Source organism: Pleurotus ostreatus (genome assembly GCF_014466165.1).
Source record: "Pleurotus ostreatus strain PC9 chromosome Unknown scaffold_7, whole genome shotgun sequence".
NCBI classification, from domain to species: domain Eukaryota; kingdom Fungi; phylum Basidiomycota; class Agaricomycetes; order Agaricales; family Pleurotaceae; genus Pleurotus; species Pleurotus ostreatus.
The window spans coordinates 3024469-3043858 of record NW_023503162.1 but is presented as its reverse complement, the minus strand read 5'-3'; the positions used below and the strand labels follow the sequence as shown (position 1 = coordinate 3043858).

The window sequence follows — 19390 nt, the reverse complement described above, 5'->3', positions numbered from 1 at the left end:
ACTGATGGTGATTGGCATTAGTAGATATAAATTGAGGACGGGATGAGAACACTGGTCGAGACGGCGGTGGCAAAGGGATTGAGCTAAAGCGCTCACATGGCATTAAAACCATGGCTTGTAAGCGGGCATCGCAGGACGCGCAAAGCCCTTCTTGACGGAAGATGAAGCGACTGCAAGTTTCCTTTGTCCCAAAACCCTGTTTGACGAGCGGCTGGCCCAAGACGACGGTCCTGCTTCGCGAAGAGGAGACCCTGGCACGGAAAACAGGTAAAGACCTGATGGTGATGCAGCAAAGTTAGCAGGCTCACTTTTGACACGTTTTGGGGCAGGTGCATCATTCTCGCTTGCATTGTCGACAGATAGCTGAGTGTTGCTTCGAGCACGCTTTGGGCCTATTAATCAAGGTTAGTAAATCGACATCCAAGTCATGGGTCGCTGACCGATGACTCACCTGCAATTGACTCCATAGGTACCTGCAGAGTATTGAGCTCGTCCGCTCCATCAGCAGGATCCACCCAATCCGCCATGTCCCTGACAGACTCATCAGCTTGGACATCGTCGTCATCGAGGTTCACATTGTCTGGCACACTAGGCTCGTCATCATCTGAAATTTCGATATATGCCGCGGCACGCGCCACACTGGACATCCTTGGACGTAGGCGCAATAGGACAGGAGGAATGTCGTCTTCATCCTTGGATTTATCGGAGTCGCTGCTTGAAGGGTGTGGTAAGAGGTGAAAGTTAACTCCAAACAAGACACGACAACTGACTAATCAGTGCTTGCAACAGACTTCGTCGCAGTAATATACCCGGAGCTGCAAATTTAAAGTCCGCTGGCATCCACCGGCCCGCACAGGCTCCCACCGTTGTTCAGTGAACTTCTCCATGATTTCGATGGACATCCTACTGGTGGGTGGTGGATATCGCTGGAGTACAACACAGAGCACCATATCAGAGTGACATTCAGTGAGTTCCAGTGTATCATAGTGCAGAATATTATTTTTCTTCTAAGTTCACTCAGTTTACTGTTGTCCATTGGAATCCACCAACATTCAATGAACCACAGCAGCCAGTCATACTGTACTGTACTGTAGTCCACTGGACAATGGTGAATCTCAATGGAGTTCACTCACGTACAATGCATGTTCGTAGTTGGATTCCAGTGTACAATAATGGAATCCGCTGTTGTACAGTGAAACTTGAAACTGTATCTCACTGGCATCCACCGGGATACAATGTACTGCAGTAGAATTTGTAACTGTATTTCACTGGCATCCACCGGAATACAATGTACTCCAGTAGAATTTGAAATCGTACTTCAGTGACCTCCAGTGGATTTCACTAGCACCCACTAGCATCCGCCGAAACTGAGTGGACGAAGTCCACTCTCCTTCGCTGGATTCCATTGAACCCTAGTGGTATTTGATGAACTTTGAATAGATTTTGGATAGTAAACCATGTAATACAGGGCTACATATTTACCCAAAAGTCCTCTGGAATATGCTGATTCTTTTTATCTATCCGCTCTTCGACTGCCTCCTTGTAGAGCATAAACAGCACATGAACATAGAAGTCATAATTGACATCCGTCATTTGCCGTAGTTGAGCTTCAAACCCATCCATCCATGAGTTCAACTGCTCTGCGGTCTCCGTATTGAATGCTCGGGTTGTGTGCTTATTACCGTTTGCGTCTTCTTGCATAATCAGCAAATCGGGCTGAGAGCCATTTGCTGGAGCTGGATTACACCAAATGCGACACAAAACATTACTTGCCTAGATCAACAGGATCAATGAACAGCTAGCATAATCAGAAAAACTTCACTTACCTGGTGACCAATATAATGCCACGCATCGACAATGAACTTGGTGGACTTGAGCCAGGGGTCCCCAGCATTTTGAGTGACAATATGGCGGAGAAGATTGCAGGCATTATCGTATGCGATGAAGCCAGGCCTGGAGCCATGAAAGTCCTCCCAGATTGCATTCAGAATTGAAAGAACCTGAGAGGGGCTTTCTGACCAATAACACTTTCCCCATCCGATGGGAATACCACAAGCCCACTGAACTGTTTGAAGACAGTATATCGAGCGAGCCCGAAAGGTGTGCACCACATCTTCAGCTGCTACCTCACCAAGGGAAGGAAGCTGCACTTCCAGAGATGGCCCGGAAGGGCGGCGACCTGCATCGTTCTGCTCCTTCTGACGGCGGATAACTCGGCGAACACCAGGGTACGAAAGTCTCGAAAAGCGGGTCTCGTACTTCTGATGCCATTCCATGTGGGCAGGCAGATCGCATGTGAGGGCACCAGCAGTACGAACAGGACGGCCGCATGGAATGATACCACAAATATTGACCATGTGAAGATGATCACTACAAAAGCGCCCATTCTTGTAGTTCACCAGTGGCTTGCAGCATTCACTGATGGCGCAGGTCTGTTTCCCCAAAGCATGGCGCGGAATGTGCTGTGCACTGAAGAGCTGCCGCTATCCAAGCAAGGCAAGGGCGCCCGCCATGTGTCATATCTTAATCAGTCGAACGTCCGCTCGGCTGTCGAGCAATGGATTAAAGGTGTTATACCTGTCGACAAAGGAGGATTTGAAGGCTGGGTGCGTCGCTTTGTTCTATTCCCCATATTGCACGCCCACTAAGTTCTTTTACTCTGTTCATCAGATGCGACCTGCAAAGCTTTCACGCTTTGTTAATCAGTTTCTATTCCCGTCGCTGAGGATTGAGGACACGGTTAGTGAGTCAACTGCCGTGCAATGGTTGAAGAGACTTGGATTCCGGCTCTGCCGTGTCCAAAAAGGGGTTTATGTTGATGGCCACGAACGTGACGACGTTGTTGCCGCACGTAAGGAGTTTATCGATTATATTTATACGCAGATTCTCCCGTGAGTGATGAACAATGATCTGTTGCCATTAGAGCTTTACTAAATTGTCTAACTCAGGAAATGTTATACTTATGACGGACCAGACATGGCTCCTGTAGCGCCGTCATTACAAACCGGCGAAAAGATTCATTACCCAATTTTTCATGACGAGACTTGTGTGCATGCAAATGACCAGGTTAATTTCGTATGGATGCGGGATGGTGAACAAACTCTTCGAGACAAGAGCCGTGGACGCATAGTCCATGTCTCCGATTATATTATTGAACATTGCGGGCGCCTTTGTCTATCCAAGGATGAGATTGCAGCTCAGCTCAAGCTTCCAGAGTGCCCGCATCCACCGCAGCAGCCTGTCTTGCCAATTTCTGCAGCACCATCAACCCCTGCTCCCGCTGCACCATCAGCACTGGCTCCCGGCGCACCTCCAGCTAGTGCAGCGGCCGAGTGGCCCGTCACCGCGCCAGCTGTTCACGGCACATCGGAGAAGGAACTTCCTGTTGCTGCAACAGCAACCGCAAAAACAAAAGGGAAAAAGACAAAGACAACGAAGGCCAAGGCAACGAAGAAACCGAAGCCTCCAGTAGTCAAGAAGCCAGTGGGAGGTCGCACGTTTGCAGAGCACGAGTGGATCCCGCCGCCGCCCCCTGCGCCCTTTACTGGGTATCGGCTCGAAAGCTTTGCTCGCCGAATCATTTACCCAGGCGCCAAACATGACCCGTGGTGGGATATGCCTCAATTAATCACACAGGTAGGTAACTTTTGATCTGAGGTCTGCAATTGCTAAAGTACAAGTGACGGGACTACTAGACTAAGGATGCAATCAAAATCTTCGAGGCAAAATTCCCTGACGGCATTGCGGTATTTATTTTTGATTGTTCCTCAGCCCATGCCGCGTTTGCATCCGACGCGCTTCTGGCCCACAAGATGAATCGTAGCCCAGGTGGGAAGCAACCCAAAATGCGGTCCACTGTTATACCGTCGAACGGGCAGTCGCAATCAATGGTTTTTTCTGACGACTACAAGGGGAAAGACAAGGATGGAAATCCACTTGCTGGACAGGCAAAGGGCATGGAACAAGTACTTCTTGAGCGTCGCCTTCTTGAGCCTCTCACACAGAAGTATGGTAATAAATTGGTCGGTGTATGCAAGACGTGCCGATCTTCCCAGGAAGCGCGGGATAAAGCGCTGCAAGAAGCCAAGGCCAAAGAAGACGAGATCGAGGGCTCGGGCATGGCAGCGTTGAATGAGCGAGGTGTGTCGGACACAGAGGAGGAGGATATTGCACGGCCCGGTGACTGCTGCATGCAACGAGTTCTGTCATTGCAAAAGGACTTTCAGACGGAGAAACCATTGCTCCAGCTGGTCATCGAGAAGGCTGGGCACAAGTGTCTCTTCCTTCCGAAGTTTCATTGTGAGCTCAACCCGATCGAGATGGTTTGGGGTCAGCTCAAGCGACGTAAGTTTTCAAAGTAGTATATCATTGAATTTGCTAACATGACTTGCAGGATTCCGCGAGATGACTGATGGTACATTCCCGCGTGCTAAACAACTTGTGCCGGAATGTCTGGATGTCATCACGAAGTCAAACATTCGTCGGTATTTCCGGCATTGCTGGAGAAACATGGATGCTTACAAGTGAGTAGTAAAGGGCCGTAAATCAAATAAGGTGCTAATGAAAACACTAGAAAAGGACTTAATGTGAAGCAGGCTGCATACGCAGTCAAGAAATACACCTCCCATCGTCGTATTCCGGCCACGGTAATGATGGATGTCAATATTATTACACGCGGGACGATTGCCTGACGTAGTCAGGGTCCTATTACCATATACGGAACCCTAATATTATGTAATAGGGTTTGTTTCACTTTTACGAGGCCAAGAAATGAAAAAGTTGTCCGATGGACTTGAAAAGCACAACACAACTAGCTATAGCTTTCCTTACTCTATTCCAAGTGTTTTTATCACTTTTCATTGCTTTGGGTAAATGCTATTCAAGTTGCGGCATTTTAAAATCTCACCTGCCAAATTCGGGTCGAGAGGTGGTGACAGGCACTGTAGCGGCATGGAAAATCGCGCCAGGGAATCAAGTTGCTGACGGGCGCCCAGTGAAACATGCGACTCCCGTGCGTAGCGTGCGTAGCGTGCGTAACACCTTGTCTTGGGCAGGCACGGCTCGCGCTCCGCCTCTACTTCGTCAACCACCGTCCGGGCGATTGAAGATGATTTAGATGCACAGTGGTTGGACCGCGAGGGATGATGGTTCAGACAGCACGCGTCTCGCGATGTTCCGAGCGTGGCGAGCGTGATCCGCTTGACTAATGAGAGTACGACACGTACACAAGATGTGATTCCAGGTGATCGGAGCGATGTATTCTGGCGACAGTCATTACGCGTTTGCGGGGAGAAGCTCTGTGGTTGTGTCACTGTGCGCACACTATTGAAGTAAGGCGCCTGTGGGGGACTGCAGCGTGCCATCATTCCGATCGTATCGAACAACAAGTTGAAAACCCAAAGGCAGCGGTCTGAAGTATGCATCGACACGGAGGGGTGACCTCACGCGTTTTCGACCCAGCCTTTCGTGACCGAGCCTGGGGCTTCTGGAGAGCGCTCATGGTAAGTACGTGCGTTCGAGAAGCAGTACGACAATTTGGACTCACGAAGTTGCGTTTAAGGCCACCGTTAACGGCTTTGGAAGGATTGAGTAGTTGCAAGCGCGCGCAACGAGCTGCTGCAAGGAGGCATGCGTGAAGTTTTGACCCGCGCCCGACGAGTCTACGAGTTTTGGATGGACAGATCTGGGGGCTAGGCGGGACCTTAGGCGGTGGGCAAAGGTCCCACCGGGAAGATGGCTGAGGTTGGTCCTCCCGCTCGCCTCAAAGCCTTTGGCGATGTGTTCAACTTCTGCGAACATGCCTAACCTCTTGCCCTCAGATGTCTAGCAGCCGTGCGTATGCTCGATATGTCACGCGCGGGCCTCACTGTATGGCTTTGCCGTCGAAAATGAATGTTGCTGGGTCCGCCGGCCGTTTTTCACAGCATGCTATTCAGGATGTTAGAGTACCCAAGCAAGCGCAGATCTGCAACCACGCACCTATGACCAGGGTATAATCGGGGTGATCAGGAGAAATAGAACATCTTCTCCCTTCCCAACGATGGAGACCACTTCATTGGTTGAGGCTGCTCGGCACTTCCTTGGGCAGAAGATCCTAAGCACCGGGGAGCACTCCAAGCACCAAGCACTCATGCCACTCATGCTAGTGCCATCGAGCATGGCTGAAGCCGGGATGGATGGGACAGCTGGGATACGTAAAGAAATATAAAGAAGCTTGAGGTGATGCAAAGCCTTGGAACTTGAAGCTTGAACTTCAAGATGAAGCGAGCTCGCATCGATCTCATCCCTCGCATCCCTCCCTGCGGCTCCCTGCTCAGGTTGCCATGGCTGCTCACGTAAGTCTAGTATTCGCCAAGCTTCGCCAAGCGAGTTCCGGCCACTTCAGCAATTTCACTTGAATGACTTAAATCTCTCAAATCTTTAGAATACTTTGAATCCTTTGCTTAAAATTTAAAATGTTTGAATTGCTTACATTAAGTACTCAACCCGCAACATGCTAGGCGTGCTGTCAGGTTAATTATCTGACTTATCTTTAACCTCATACTCAGGTTTCTTGCGTATAATAAAGCGGATATACCGGATATACACAGATCTGGCGAGGGCTCCCTCGAATTTGCCATAAACTTTGAACATGATACACGGCAGAATTATCCTCCACAAATCTCCAAGTGGAAGAACTTTACACCCAACCAAAGCTAACTTACGCTCTCCTCCTCAATTGAATGTCCACTGATGTTTTCAGAGATCATGCCTCGATCGATCTAATCCTCAACGGCAGTGGTCAGGCAGAGAACCTCCGACGCTAGATGCCCGAGCAGCAGTGACTTCAGATTGCCTCATCCCTCTGGCCCCGATCCCAATGTTTTTCTCAGCGCCACGAATCAACTTGAACTCTAGGATCCACATATTCGCAAGTCATGTGACGCATACAGCGTTGACAAGCAGCGGGGGGAGCACATCACAACGAGTAAACCTCCGTGATAGGGATAATTTTGGCCGTGATAGTTCGAGCTGTGTACTGGAATTTGGTTTACAGAAGGATGATCTGAGTGGCGACTTCGTTTGGGTGTACTACGCTGAAGTCACCAGAGATGTGAGGATGCACATAAGCTTGTGTTCCTGTGTTCAACTTAAACGTCAATACGGGCATAACGAGGATCCAGATGGATGAAGGGAACGAAAGCCACGAAAGCATTATAAAGCATAGAGAAACTCATCTTGCGATTCTCTTGCGGGTGAACGATAATAGGACCATCCGCCACCTTGGCGTTGAGTGGGGACGCTAACGAGTTCAAGATCGTGATCGTCTGGTTAGAAGAAACATGCATTGTTGGGCCATGTTGGTGTGATGGGAGGGATGGGAGGGATGGGAGATCACTCAGATCACTTCACTGATTGACCGACGACCAGCGGAAAAGGATTACGTAATCCTCGGAGCGCGCCGTCGGCACGTGCAACGCGCGGATTCTGCCGACTCCTTTACCGTTACCACTGTTACGCCCAATACCGCCAATACCGCCAATACCCTTGAAACTAAACCCAAAATCTATCCCACTAAACAGCCCAGTCACATCACTATCCCGTCACATCGTACAGCTTCGAGTCCTACGATGCGTACTAGTGTGTATAGTATTCCTGGTCCGATCGACGCAATTTGAGCGTGGTCACATTACCACGACGCTCTAGCAAAGGCTCGAGTAGTGCTTGTCTTGGGCCTCTTCCAGAACGCTACTGAATGTGAGTACTGTAGTAATCAAATCAATTCGTCACTTTCGAGAAATTCCGTGACATGACGAAAGACTCAACAAATCCGATAAATCGAGAAAGAATTATTCCCGCTGTTTGCGAAAATCGGGTGTGACACGTGACTGACGAATTGTTTTGATTGCTACAGTACTGGTATTTTCTTACTCCTGAATAAACATCAAAGCTCACTATATCAACTCCTCTCACAGAAACAGAATACATCGCTGTCTCCAAATCACCCAAATCGACAAAATTGTGCGCCACTGATCACCGATCTAGCCTTCAACGTCAGTTGCCTTCCAAAGCGCGACTTGGCGACTCGGCATCTGCAAGTCTGTGCGCGCGCCAAAATCTACCCCGTCGCAGCCATGGCACAGGCACCCCCAGAGCCCGCTTCAACGCGCTTCAAGTCGTCTCTGGCGCGAGCTTGACTCGCTCAAGCCTTTACTGCCTTTACTCGAGTTCTCCCAGTTCTTCGAGTTCTTCCCATTCGACTCGTGGGCGGCACGGGATACGCCAGAGACCAAAATTTAACCCCCGGAGACTTGAGGGTGGGTGATTGCGACCACGTACGTAGAGTACGCGAGTTCATTAGTTCACATAGTTCATTTCTACCCGACCTCTGTGTCCTTGTGACTGGACACCCTTCCGCTTTTATGCCTGCCGCGTTTGAAGACTCTCGATCCGGAGGCCGACGACGCATGGTTCGTGCCAGCGGCATGCTTACAAGAGCTCGGCCTTTCTACCCAGAGCCGCCTTTCCTACCAAGTCTGACGTACACCTCAGCATCGTGCTCCCGCTCTGGACCACCTTTTCCTCTTTTTCTCATCGCATCCCGTCCAATTCTACATTCCCATCATCTTTCCGTCGCTTGCGTTGAGCGATGCGATTACATGCTTGGCGCCACCCATCGCCTCAGCATGCACGAACCTCCACATGTGCTGTCCATGATAGCTATGATAGGCACGGAGAAGGTGTTGTCGCTTGCGATCCCTCGACATACTCTCCCCGGTAGCACCAGACGTTCGCCTTGAGCTCTGTGTGCTGCCCTGTGTAGAGACGTTGAAGTATGGATGCCTGCTTATTCCTCTCCTTGCGCCTTATCCGCATCCCGCGCATCCCCAAATTTTCGCGCGCCTTAAAGACCTTACGATCTTCGTCACCGGAATGCTATCCCCCGGAATGCAGTGCACTTCCCAAACCGGACAAACTCGAGCCAACTCGAGGCACTACTTACATGTGATCATACGTGCATCATACGCCGAACTGCCGAATGGCCACCTCGCGCCAGCGCTCTCCCGCTTCCTGCGCTTCCTGAGCCTGACCCGCTTTCGCATCAGACACGATGAAGAATCCGCAGAGCCCGCTCCCATATGCCCACAATGCCTCCACCCCTTGTCCGCGCTAACGCATTTCATGGAACTGGCATTCTAATTTACCTCCCTCCGCTTGGACAACGCCGTTGTGGCCTTCACCCCGCACATCTCGCAGGCGTTTCACCTCATTGAGCTGCCCCTTGTATTCAAACCCGTTTCCCATTCCGCGGCTCCCCGGCAGCCCCTCCCTCCCTCCCCTATTCCGCGCTTTGTAGTTCAAGTGCTTAAGCGCAGCTGGGACTGCATGCGTCAAGTCTGCGCGCGCACCAAAATCTATCCCAGCGCAGCGGCGTCAGCGTACCTCTCGCGCCTGCGCAACGTCGAGAAGTGGTGGCCTAATGTGGGCGGGCCCCCGCCCGCGGGATATGCTGGATGAGTATGGGCAGAGGCGAGGCCAGGTGAAGAGGTTGATCAGGGAGACGGATGAATACGGGCGTGCAGGTGGGTGGTGCGGCATAATTGAGTAATGGGACGAGGTGTATGATGTACGATTGGGACACTTGGTACGGTCCGCGATGATGTATCCTGCTAGTTTGCCTCAGTTCACCTCGTTCGTATGTAAAGCATCACTTTATGTTTCTCCTGTTTCTGCTCAAGCTCGTTGAGCTTGTTCCTCGTCGACGGTTCTGTTGCAGTGCTAGTAAGTTGCCCTGTGGTTATTCCTCGATAGCCTCAATACGTGCTGTTGGACGACTATGATTTTGACGCTATCCCTGTCAATAATTACCGAGCTACAATGCCAAAATCTATGCCCCAAAATGCCCCCACAATGACTAGATAGAATTCGCAGAATTCGAGCGACTTTTGCAAGGCGCCCGAGGCGCTAAGGACGGGACGGCCGGGACGGACAGCGACGTTGACGGCGCGTCGGCGCGTTGCCAAGGTACTTGTTCAGCTTGTTCAAGCAGTTCTAGGGACTTCGCGGTGTTCGCGGTGTTCGCGGTGTTCGCGGTGTCCGCGACTCTTTTTTTGCGACCGTGACGCTCGCTGGCTGCGAGTCGTCTTTGAAAACAATGTCTCATCACGCTTATTACCAACTTACCCGACTTATGACCATACACTGCACTGCGCCTGACACTTTCCGCCAAGCAATTTCAGCAATTTCACTCAAATGGCTTAGATAGCTCACATAGCTTGAATACCGTGATACTTAATCAAATGTCTTCAACGTTGAAATTTGAAAAGATTAAATTCTGTAAATTATTAAAGAAGATTTGTAGTTGGCCTCGTTCGCCTCGTTCCACCTGTAAGTCAAAACAAAATATTGAAAGCTTTCAACGACGCAGGGGTGACGTTATAATGGCCCAGGTCCCACATTTTGGCGCGAACCAGGTAAGTTAAAGCGAGTTGCCTGCCTGCATGTCAATGCTTGAAAAAAAAAACCGCGAATTAGAGCAGTCGAAAGCTAGGCGATCTCTGAGATCTGAGCGCCGTGACAGCCGGTAAGAGCCCAGAGAGCGTAGGTTCTGTAGATTTGTCTATCCCTAGAATTGAGACCAACTGAGGGCACGTCGGGCACGTAGACCTGACTCAACAAGCTAAACCGCAGGGATCACGACGGACGTCTTGGACCTTGGTATATAGAGACACGGCGGACGCAGACCGTCTCGATAGTACCGATGAGTCCTCGGGGTCCCCGTGGTCTCTGACGCAAACAGAGCGCGGGCACTGAATCAGCGGCGGTGAGCCATGCGGGCTTAACCCGCTTAATCCGTCTTAAATCGGTCACGTCCGTGCACCCATGCAGTGCACCCTAGCTGCTGATATTTCTTGCCCTGTATGGCCCAATTTGAGGAAAATATCGCCCACTCGTGAGTTCACTGGCCATCTTTGTCCTACATTTCCATAAGGCACACAAAATCACCCAAATCCGGCTGTGTGCAGCCGGCTGCACACAGCAGTTGGCGGTAGCCTGCATGCCTCTGTAGGCGTGGGACTGCATGCGTCAAGTCTGCGCGCGCGCCAAAATCTATCCCGTGGGCCTGGAGATGCGAAACGAGCTCGGAGCATGTGATGGGCACAGACGCGTCAGCACAGGTGCGATGCAGAGTGTCCTGAGTGCGGAGGTGGAGGTGTTTCCTGAGAGAGCGCTGAGACATGGACGCATCACGCATGCGCACAGTAGATGCGTATGACCGAAACTGCAGGAGAGCTATCTGGAAAGCGTCGAGCGGCGGGGAAACGGCCTGTTGATAGTTTAAGACGTCAGAAAAGCGCGGGTCGCAAGTGAATGCGCGCAAACGTACCAGTCGTCGAACACAATTATCCACCGCGTCTCCCCGCAGAGAGCTTTGGATGAAGCCGCACCGTCCCATGCTCCCCGATCTCCTGAGTTCTATCATCAATACAGCAGGCAAGACGAGCCATAGTAAACGATATGAAACTTCTCAGTAATGTGGGTTCATGGTGAAGAATCAATACATGTACAAGATCATGTAAATTCAAACACAATAAGTAGGAAGGTGACAGAATATTGAGGAACACAGCACAATGGAAACGAAAGATACGAGAAACGAAGGCATCGCGCGTCGTAAAGAGACAGAGGTATAGAAGAAGAGGAGAGAAGGATCAAAATCGATCCTTCGCTGTGACCTGTTAAAGAGGTTCGGGTTCACCCGCACTGGAGCTTTCCCCAGCATCCACATAATCACCAGAAATGGTGACTCCCAGCCTGGCGCGCGCAGCCTTTCTGCCCCATGGTGACCCGTGTTTTACGCGTTGCGCAGCAATGGCGACAAGTAGCGCTCGTTCGACATCATAAATATCATCTTGGGCGATGGGAAACGGGGCGACTCGATGGACTGGTGGAGGCGGGATGAGTGCTCCATATGATTTAGCGTGTCACATCGACCGCCCACAGGACGTTCGCCGAGAAAGCAACAGCGGCGATGCTGGATAATGGTGGTCCATGAGGTCGGTTGCATTTTGATACAGCCCATGTTGTGCAAGGCGAGCGGTACGAATGCATTGGGATGGCGGCGTGCGCGACTGCTCAAGTACACGAGCATCGTGCTGTTCGAGGTGGATTAGAGTCAATTAAGGGAAATAGGAAAAAGAGGGAGCACCACGTACCTTTAAGTTAATGATACACGTTCACATTCTTAGCAAGGATGACGGCCGTATATAGCGCGAGAGGACCGCTACACCAGCTTCCCCGCGATTCCCCGTGAAGGAGTGCTTCATCTCGAATCGTACGCCCAGAGGCAATCGATCGTGGATGGATTTGGCGCAGGATTTGGAGTCCTCGAGAGCCAGGTTTGAGCCCACCTCGCTGGGGAGCATGTACCGCTGACGCGCACAAGGCAACCCTAAAGGCTTCATTGATCCAATTGGCGCCCAATGGGCGCGGCGATGTCAACGCGTTATGAAGAAATCACTTCGTTTCATAGGCATAAAGACGGTCATTGAAGGATTGTGGTATTTTGCCTTGAATAAGTAGGCAGAGTTGGCCTCTCATTGGCTCAACGCAGAGGAAATGGCTTACGAATAACCTGCGAGATTGAGTGGCGAACGCACTCCTCGTCTCCCTACGCTTTGCAAATCGTCCGTCACCCCACTCTATGAACACATCCATCCCGCTATACCACTCCTGATACAATTTACCAAGACGACGGTAGCCTAAAGTGTCCTGATACCTTGTCATGGTCCAGCTCGTATCGAACATCGCCACGTGGCGCGTCGATAGCCACATCTCCTCCACGATGCGTATGCCTCGACGGGATCTAGAGGCATGGCGAGTTCTGTGAAGGTCACAAGCACGAGCACCCAGATTTGCTCAGTCGCGCACCCGGGGCGTGACTCGACGTATCTCTAGTGGACGAGAGACCGGCTTGGGATACTGGGCAGTGTGCTCGGAGTTGTCGCAGACGCAGAATGTGAGCCTCGAGGTAGATGCGGCGCGTGCGTTGTTTCAAATGGGGATATCGTCTTCGACAAGCTAATCGCGCGTGCTGCGTATGTTGGCTTTACGATTATGGGGTAAGGGCTTACGCGCACGTAAGGCAGTAGTCATTCGGATGAGGGGGTGTCAATGAACGATGCGCTGTGAATATTGCGATGTTTGATGAGGAAATCTTCAAGGAGGACATATGAAGGCTCTTACCTTGTGCATAAGGCAACCTAGGTAAAGTTGCAATCCACGATTTGAGGATGATCATACTAGGGATCTCGACGTGCTTTATGTGCGCATACAATACGCCGACGCGGATGCGGTTTCGAAGATCTCGATTGCGAGGAGTTTAACTGTGCAGCCAAATGAGTGGCGCAGTCGTCCGGGTTGATGAATTCGACGCGCCAGGTTGTGCTGCTCAGGACGAAGACGACGCGTAAACACCTCGCACAAGACTTAAGAAAGCGACTTTGGGAGAGCGAATGGGGGGTCGTTTATGCGAGGGATTCGTGCGTCCCCTAGTCCGTACCCGTATCTGTGGATGTTCCCAGGAGCGCGGAGATTTTCGAGCCTATCGAACTGACTGCAGGAGATCGTGCGTTCACAATGACTTTGTTTTATCAGATTGTTCGACGATGCTGTGGTCCCGATTGTCCACGAGTGAGTGAGCCGGATAGTGCGGCGGATGTTTGTACACGCTTGCAAAGTAGAGAGGAGGACATTGCGGATACGAAATCGTAGCATGTAGAATGCCACAAGGAGCCTACATAGATAGATCGTCAGGAAGATGATACGAAGGAGGACGCAAATGAAACGCACGCATAGCCTGCGACTAAGACGTCGGACCTGATGACGAGGTGCCTTTCGTTCATGCCCAGCATCTTCCCAGCTACCATCTCATTCTCGCATCATTGATCGTCATCCGATCCGCTAAGACGCAGTGCCTCCGGAATTGCTAGCAGAAAACAGCAAGACATCTACCGACACATGAAGCCGTCCAGATCACGAAGGGGAGATCAAGATCAGTGTGACTCGAACAAATAACCTCGACGGCCGACACAGCGCGTACGGCGCGATGTCTATATGCGCAAAGTATCAGATACAAATCGGCAATCACTACCGCTGATCGCTCACCTAGGATCAGTCGAACGATTCGCTCGGGTGCTTGAGAAATTGTAAGGGCAACCTCCGCGCGCTCTAGCACTCAGCCCGAGATCTAGCAGAGGGGGATCCAAAGATAATATATAAGACGATAGGGAATACATCCAGCGACTATACTACGCACCTAGCAGAGGGGGATCCAAAGATGACGTCGGGACCCTCGGGCCCCGATATCGGGCATCGGGTTATCGGGTGGCTGTACACGACGCATTGCCCATTTGGGTATACGCGCCCGCCCCCTTGTGATTCCTCCCCTTCGTGTACTGTACAGTTCTTTCGTTTCGTTCGCACGCTCCAGTAGTATTAGCCCTCGCCTCGGCAGAGGGGCTCCTTAGACTTGTTATCTTTCGATCCCCCTCTGCTAGGTGCGTAGTATAGTCGCTGGATGTATTCCCTATCGTCTTATATATTATCTTTGGATCCCCCTCTGCTAGATCTCGGGCTGAGTGCTAGAGCGCGCGGAGGTTGCCCTTACACTCGAGTTCGTACTCCTCGTGGTCGCCGACAACGACGGGAGGAGGTGGAGGCTTCGGGTGGCGTCCCGTGAAGGGATCGGGAGGGACAGGGAGCAGCTTGACAACGGGGATGACGGGGTGAAGACGCGACATGGATGGCGGGAGCTTGAGACGATAGGCGAGTTTTCCGACACGACGTTCTATCTCGAAGGGACCATATCTCCGATGCCCGAGCTTAGCAGAGGGCAGGAGTGTCTTGATATCGGAGGCGTCGAGGTAAACCTTGTCCCCTGGTTGGAGATCGGGGCAGGGTTGCGTCGCCGATTGTAGTACGTCGCCATGTCGTCTCGGGCCTTTTGGAGCGCAGCCCGAGCCTCGTCGATCCCGCGGGACATCCTCGTCGCGAACTCCTGCACGTCTTCGTTCGGGGACGGTTCCTGGCGAGGCTCAAAGCCCATGCGAGGGTTCCGACCCGTGTCAAGCATGAAGGGAGTCTGCTTGGTCGCGGAGTGAACGTGGTTATTGTAGGAGAACTCCGCGAGCGGGAGTAGCTCGTCCCAGTCGTCTTGGTTCTCGGAACAGAAGAGGCGCAAGTACTGCTCCATCTCTTGGTTGACACGCTCCGTCTGACCGTCAGTCTGTGGGTGGTACGCGGTGGAGTGCGACAGCTTGATCCCGAGAAGACGGTAGAGCTCCTCCGTGAACTCAGCCACGAACTGCGGGCCCATGTCGGAGAGTACCTCGTCGGGAAGTCCGTGAAGCTTCCAGACATGCTGAACGTAGAGGCGCGCTGCTCCGACGGCCGAGCAAGTGGTGTTCGTCGGGATGAAGTGAGCCATCTTGCAGACGGAGTCGACGACGTTCAGAGTCGCGTCGTAGCCGTGCGACTCGGGAAGTTCACCCACGAAGTCCACCGAGATGCGCGACCAGCGATCGCGAGCTACGGGAAGGGGGTCGAGTTCTCCGATGGGCTTAGAGCGAATAACCTTGGTACGGAGGCAGAGATCACAGGCGCGACAGTAGGACCCGACCGTACGCGACATGTGAGGCCACCAGTAGTTACGCGACACGAGCTCAAGCGTCTTCCAGCGTCCCGGGTGCCCCGCGACCTTGCTGTCGTGGAACTGCTCCAAAACCCGACGTCGGAGGTCGGCGAAGTCGGGAACATAGATCTTGCCACGAAAGCAGAGCAAGTCGTTCTGTAGGGTCCACTCGGAACCGTGCACCGACTTCGCCTTGCCCTTCAGCAGCTCACCCGCGGCTTTCGCGACCGACTCCTCCTGAGGACAGTGTTGTCATTGTCCCCCGAGCCCGTACCATGGTCAGCGCGTCGGGAGAGTGCGTCGGGTGTCCCCATAGACGCACCGGGCTTGTGGATGAGCGCGAAGTCGAAACGCGACAAGTAGAGAGACCATCGGGCCTGACGGCGATTGAGCTTCTGCGCCGTCATGAAGTGCTGGAGGTTCCGATGGTCGCTGTGGATCTCAAACTGGTGTCAGGGCGCCCTCGAGGTAGTGTCGCCACTCCTCGAGTGCCCGAATGATCGCCAGCATCTCCTTGTCGTGAATCTCGTAGTTGCGCTCGACCGGGCTTAGGGACTGCGAGTAGAAGGCCACCGGGTGCCACTTACCGCCGTCGGACTCCTGGGACAAGACAGCACCCGTGGCAAAATCCGACGAGTCGGCTTCCACCCGATAGGGCTTGTCGTCATCCGCAGAGACGAGGACGGGTGCCGAGGTGATCAGCGATTTGAGGGCCTCGAAGGACTTCTGCTCGGAGTCATCCCATCGGAACTTCACATCGGCCTTGGTGAGGTCGAAGAGGGGTCGGGCAACCTTGGAGAAGCCCTCGATAAAGCGACGGTAGAAGTTCACGAAGCCGAGGAAGGACTGGACGTCTTTCCGAGTCTTAGGAACAGGCCATTTCGCGACGCCGTTGATCTTCACCGGGTCCATCTCGACGCGTCCCTCGGAAATGATCAACCCGAGGTACTCGACACGCTCCTTTTCGAACTCGCATTTGTCCGCACGCAAGTAGAGCTTGTGCTTGCGGAGAATCTCCAAAACCCGACGCGTGATTTTCCGATGCTCCGCGAGAGTCTTCGTGAAGAGGAGGATATCATCCATATAGACGATAACCACTCCTTCCGCGATGAGGTCTCGGAAGATATCGTTCATCATGGTCTGGAACGTGGCAGGAGAGTTGGTGAGCCCGAAGAACATCACCAGCGGTTCGAAGAGACCCCGATTGGTTCGGAACGCGGCCTTCCACTCATCCCCCTTTCGGATGCGAACATTGTTGTAACCCCACCGTACGTCAAACTTGGTGAAGTACTTCGCACCACGAAGTTTGTGGATGAGCTTGGGGATGAGAGGAAGGGGGTACCGGTTCTTAATGGTCATCGCGTTGAGCTTGCGATAATCCTGAACCAATCGGAGACTACCGTCCTTCTTCTTAACGAAAAAGACGAGAGCGGCCATCGGAGATTTGGACGGGCGAATCCGACCGGACTCCAAGTTCTCCTTGAGAAACCGATCGAGCTCCTCCTGCTCGTTGAGCGACATCGGGTAGATTTTGCACGACTTGGGCTCGGAACCCGGCAGCAGTTCGATGGCATGGTCCCAGGGTTTCCGAGAAGGCAGCTCGTCAAACGCCTCCTTGGAAAACACCTCATCGAACTCCCGCAGGTAATCGGGCACCGCGTCACGGAAATCGGGCTTGCGTGCGTTCTTGCGCGCAGCTTCCGATAACCGTTGGGACGGGGTGTACGTCGCCCCAATGGACTCGTCAGAGGGTAGGGTCACTGCGAACAGCCGATCCCCGCCTTCGAAGTCTATTTCAACCTCGTCGGGGGTCTCGTCGGACACGAACGGCGGGCCAGCGTCGGAGCCCGAGAGCTCCTCGGCGATACACTCGTCCCATTCGGACCAGTCTGTAGTGTTCACCTGCGCCTCCTCCTCGTCATCGGAATCATCGTCGATGTCGCTCAGACCGGGCAGGTCGTCCTCAAAGTCCGTGAGATGCGGGCGGGGGCGAGAGCGACGGGTTTTGCGGTTGCGCTCTTCGCGACGACGAGCTTGGCGTTCTTCTCGGGCGCGTTTGTGGCAAGTGGTGCATCCCCGAGGGCAACGGTTGAGGCGAACGATCTTTTCCGACCAGTTCACCTCGGGGTTGTGACTCCAAAGCCAGGGGAACCCGAGGATGGCAGGGTGCTTACCCAAGCTCGTAACCGCGAAGACCGTGCGCTCCGCATGGTCATCGTATGAGAGGACAAGGTCAACCACCTCACGAATGGATCCAGATTCGTTCGGGGTGCCATCGACATTGAAAACGGGGATCGGACGAGAGAGTTCGCGGGTGGTCCAGCCATTCCGACGCACGAACTCCTTGTCGACAAACATCCCGGTGGCGCCACTGTCGAGCAGGACTCGGCATCGGGCAGTGGCTCCAGTGTCGGTAGTGCGTAGCTCGACGTTGAGAAGGATCGAGTTGTCGCTTGTAGTGGCAGCGACAGTCATCGATTTAGGAAGCTTCTTCTCCCAGCGTCGGAGACGTGGGCGTCGGGCAGTACGCGTTTTGGGGTTGGTGGGTGCAGGGATCGTTTCAGAAGCAGAGTCTATTGCGTGTACATCGACTGGGTCTACTTCGGAGAAACGATTGTGAGTGGGCAGCGCAGGTGCACCTGGTGTACGCTGCCCTTTCAAAAACCCTGCCGACCATCGGGTGCATCCTCCGATTCCTTTCCGACAGCTGCGGGTTCGGTAACCTCCCCCAATGTTTCCTCCGATGACCCCGAAAAACCCGATAACGCATTGACGGCCTCTTCGACGTGCGAGCCTTGGGATACAAGGTTGGCGAGGTCGACGAGCTGCTCTGGGGACAGAGAGCAAATGTCGAAGCGTAGGGGGCACGCGTTCTTCATGTGCCCGGGTTTCCGACAGCGGTGGCAGACGATCGGGTTACCCTCTCGCTGTCGGGTGGCGTCTACGTCCATCGGAACACCAAGGGGAAACGACTTGGGAGTACGGGGAGGTGCAGCGACGACGGGGAAGGAGGGAGCGGTGCGTTTGGGTGCGACGGGTGTCGCTTTTGGCGCGATCGGGTTTCCGCGCGAGTTGCCTTTGAAGGCAGCATTCGCCTCGCGATTCTGGGCGAAGAGACGAGCATGCTTGATCCAGCCACGAAGGTCTGTCTCTCCTGGGCGGTTCGCGCCTAGTTCCGCGCTGCGATCCTGAATTTCCGAGGATAAACCCCGACGGAAGCGCATGACGTTGGAGCCATCGGAACTTAGCTCGTAGCCGGCGCGTTCGATGAGGTCTTCGAACTCGTCAACGTACTCGTCAACGGAACGACGCCCTTGATGGTACTCAGGCGTCTCGAGGCGATTGCGGGCGTAGATGTCGTCGTACTGCTCGCAAAACTCGGAGAGGAGATGGGCGTGGAAATCGGCGTAGGAGTTGAAGCGATGCTGGCCAGGATGGTCAGTTTCCCAGCGGAGTACGCGCTCCGCGAAGGTGGCGGCCCTTCCCGACTTCATGTAGGATAAAACCCACGAAACCCGAGTCTGATCGTCGGGAAAGAGGTCGGGGGAGAGACGCATGTACAGGTGGCACTGGTTGACGAAGCGCCGCCCGTTTTTGCGATCGCCGTCGAAGTCAGAGGGTGTGGCTGCCTTGAGACGCGATCGGGCGGAGTCCCGAGCCTTCGGGGGGCTCGTTTCTCGGAGGGGAGGGGGTGGGTCCAGACCCGAAGTACGTGAGGAG

The 19390-nt window shown here is 53.2% G+C and overlaps 2 protein-coding genes across 2 annotated transcripts; both read right to left on the bottom strand.

The window, feature by feature from the left end:
• Positions 1-102: 102 nt before the first annotated feature.
• PC9H_010276 (uncharacterized protein) lies at positions 103-902 on the bottom strand (the record flags this gene model as incomplete). Its single annotated transcript, XM_036779770.1, has 4 exons — positions 103-392; positions 452-711; positions 771-815; positions 865-902. 4 exons carry the CDS (start codon positions 900-902, stop codon positions 103-105), a joined length of 633 nt encoding a protein of 210 aa, XP_036629159.1.
• A 568-nt stretch (positions 903-1470) lies between these two features.
• Positions 1471-2357, bottom strand: PC9H_010275 (uncharacterized protein; the record flags this gene model as incomplete). The annotated part of the gene is made up of 2 exons (XM_036779769.1): positions 1471-1773; positions 1827-2357. 2 exons carry the CDS (start codon positions 2355-2357, stop codon positions 1471-1473), a joined length of 834 nt encoding a protein of 277 aa, XP_036629158.1.
• Between the last annotated feature and the right edge of the window lie 17033 nt (positions 2358-19390).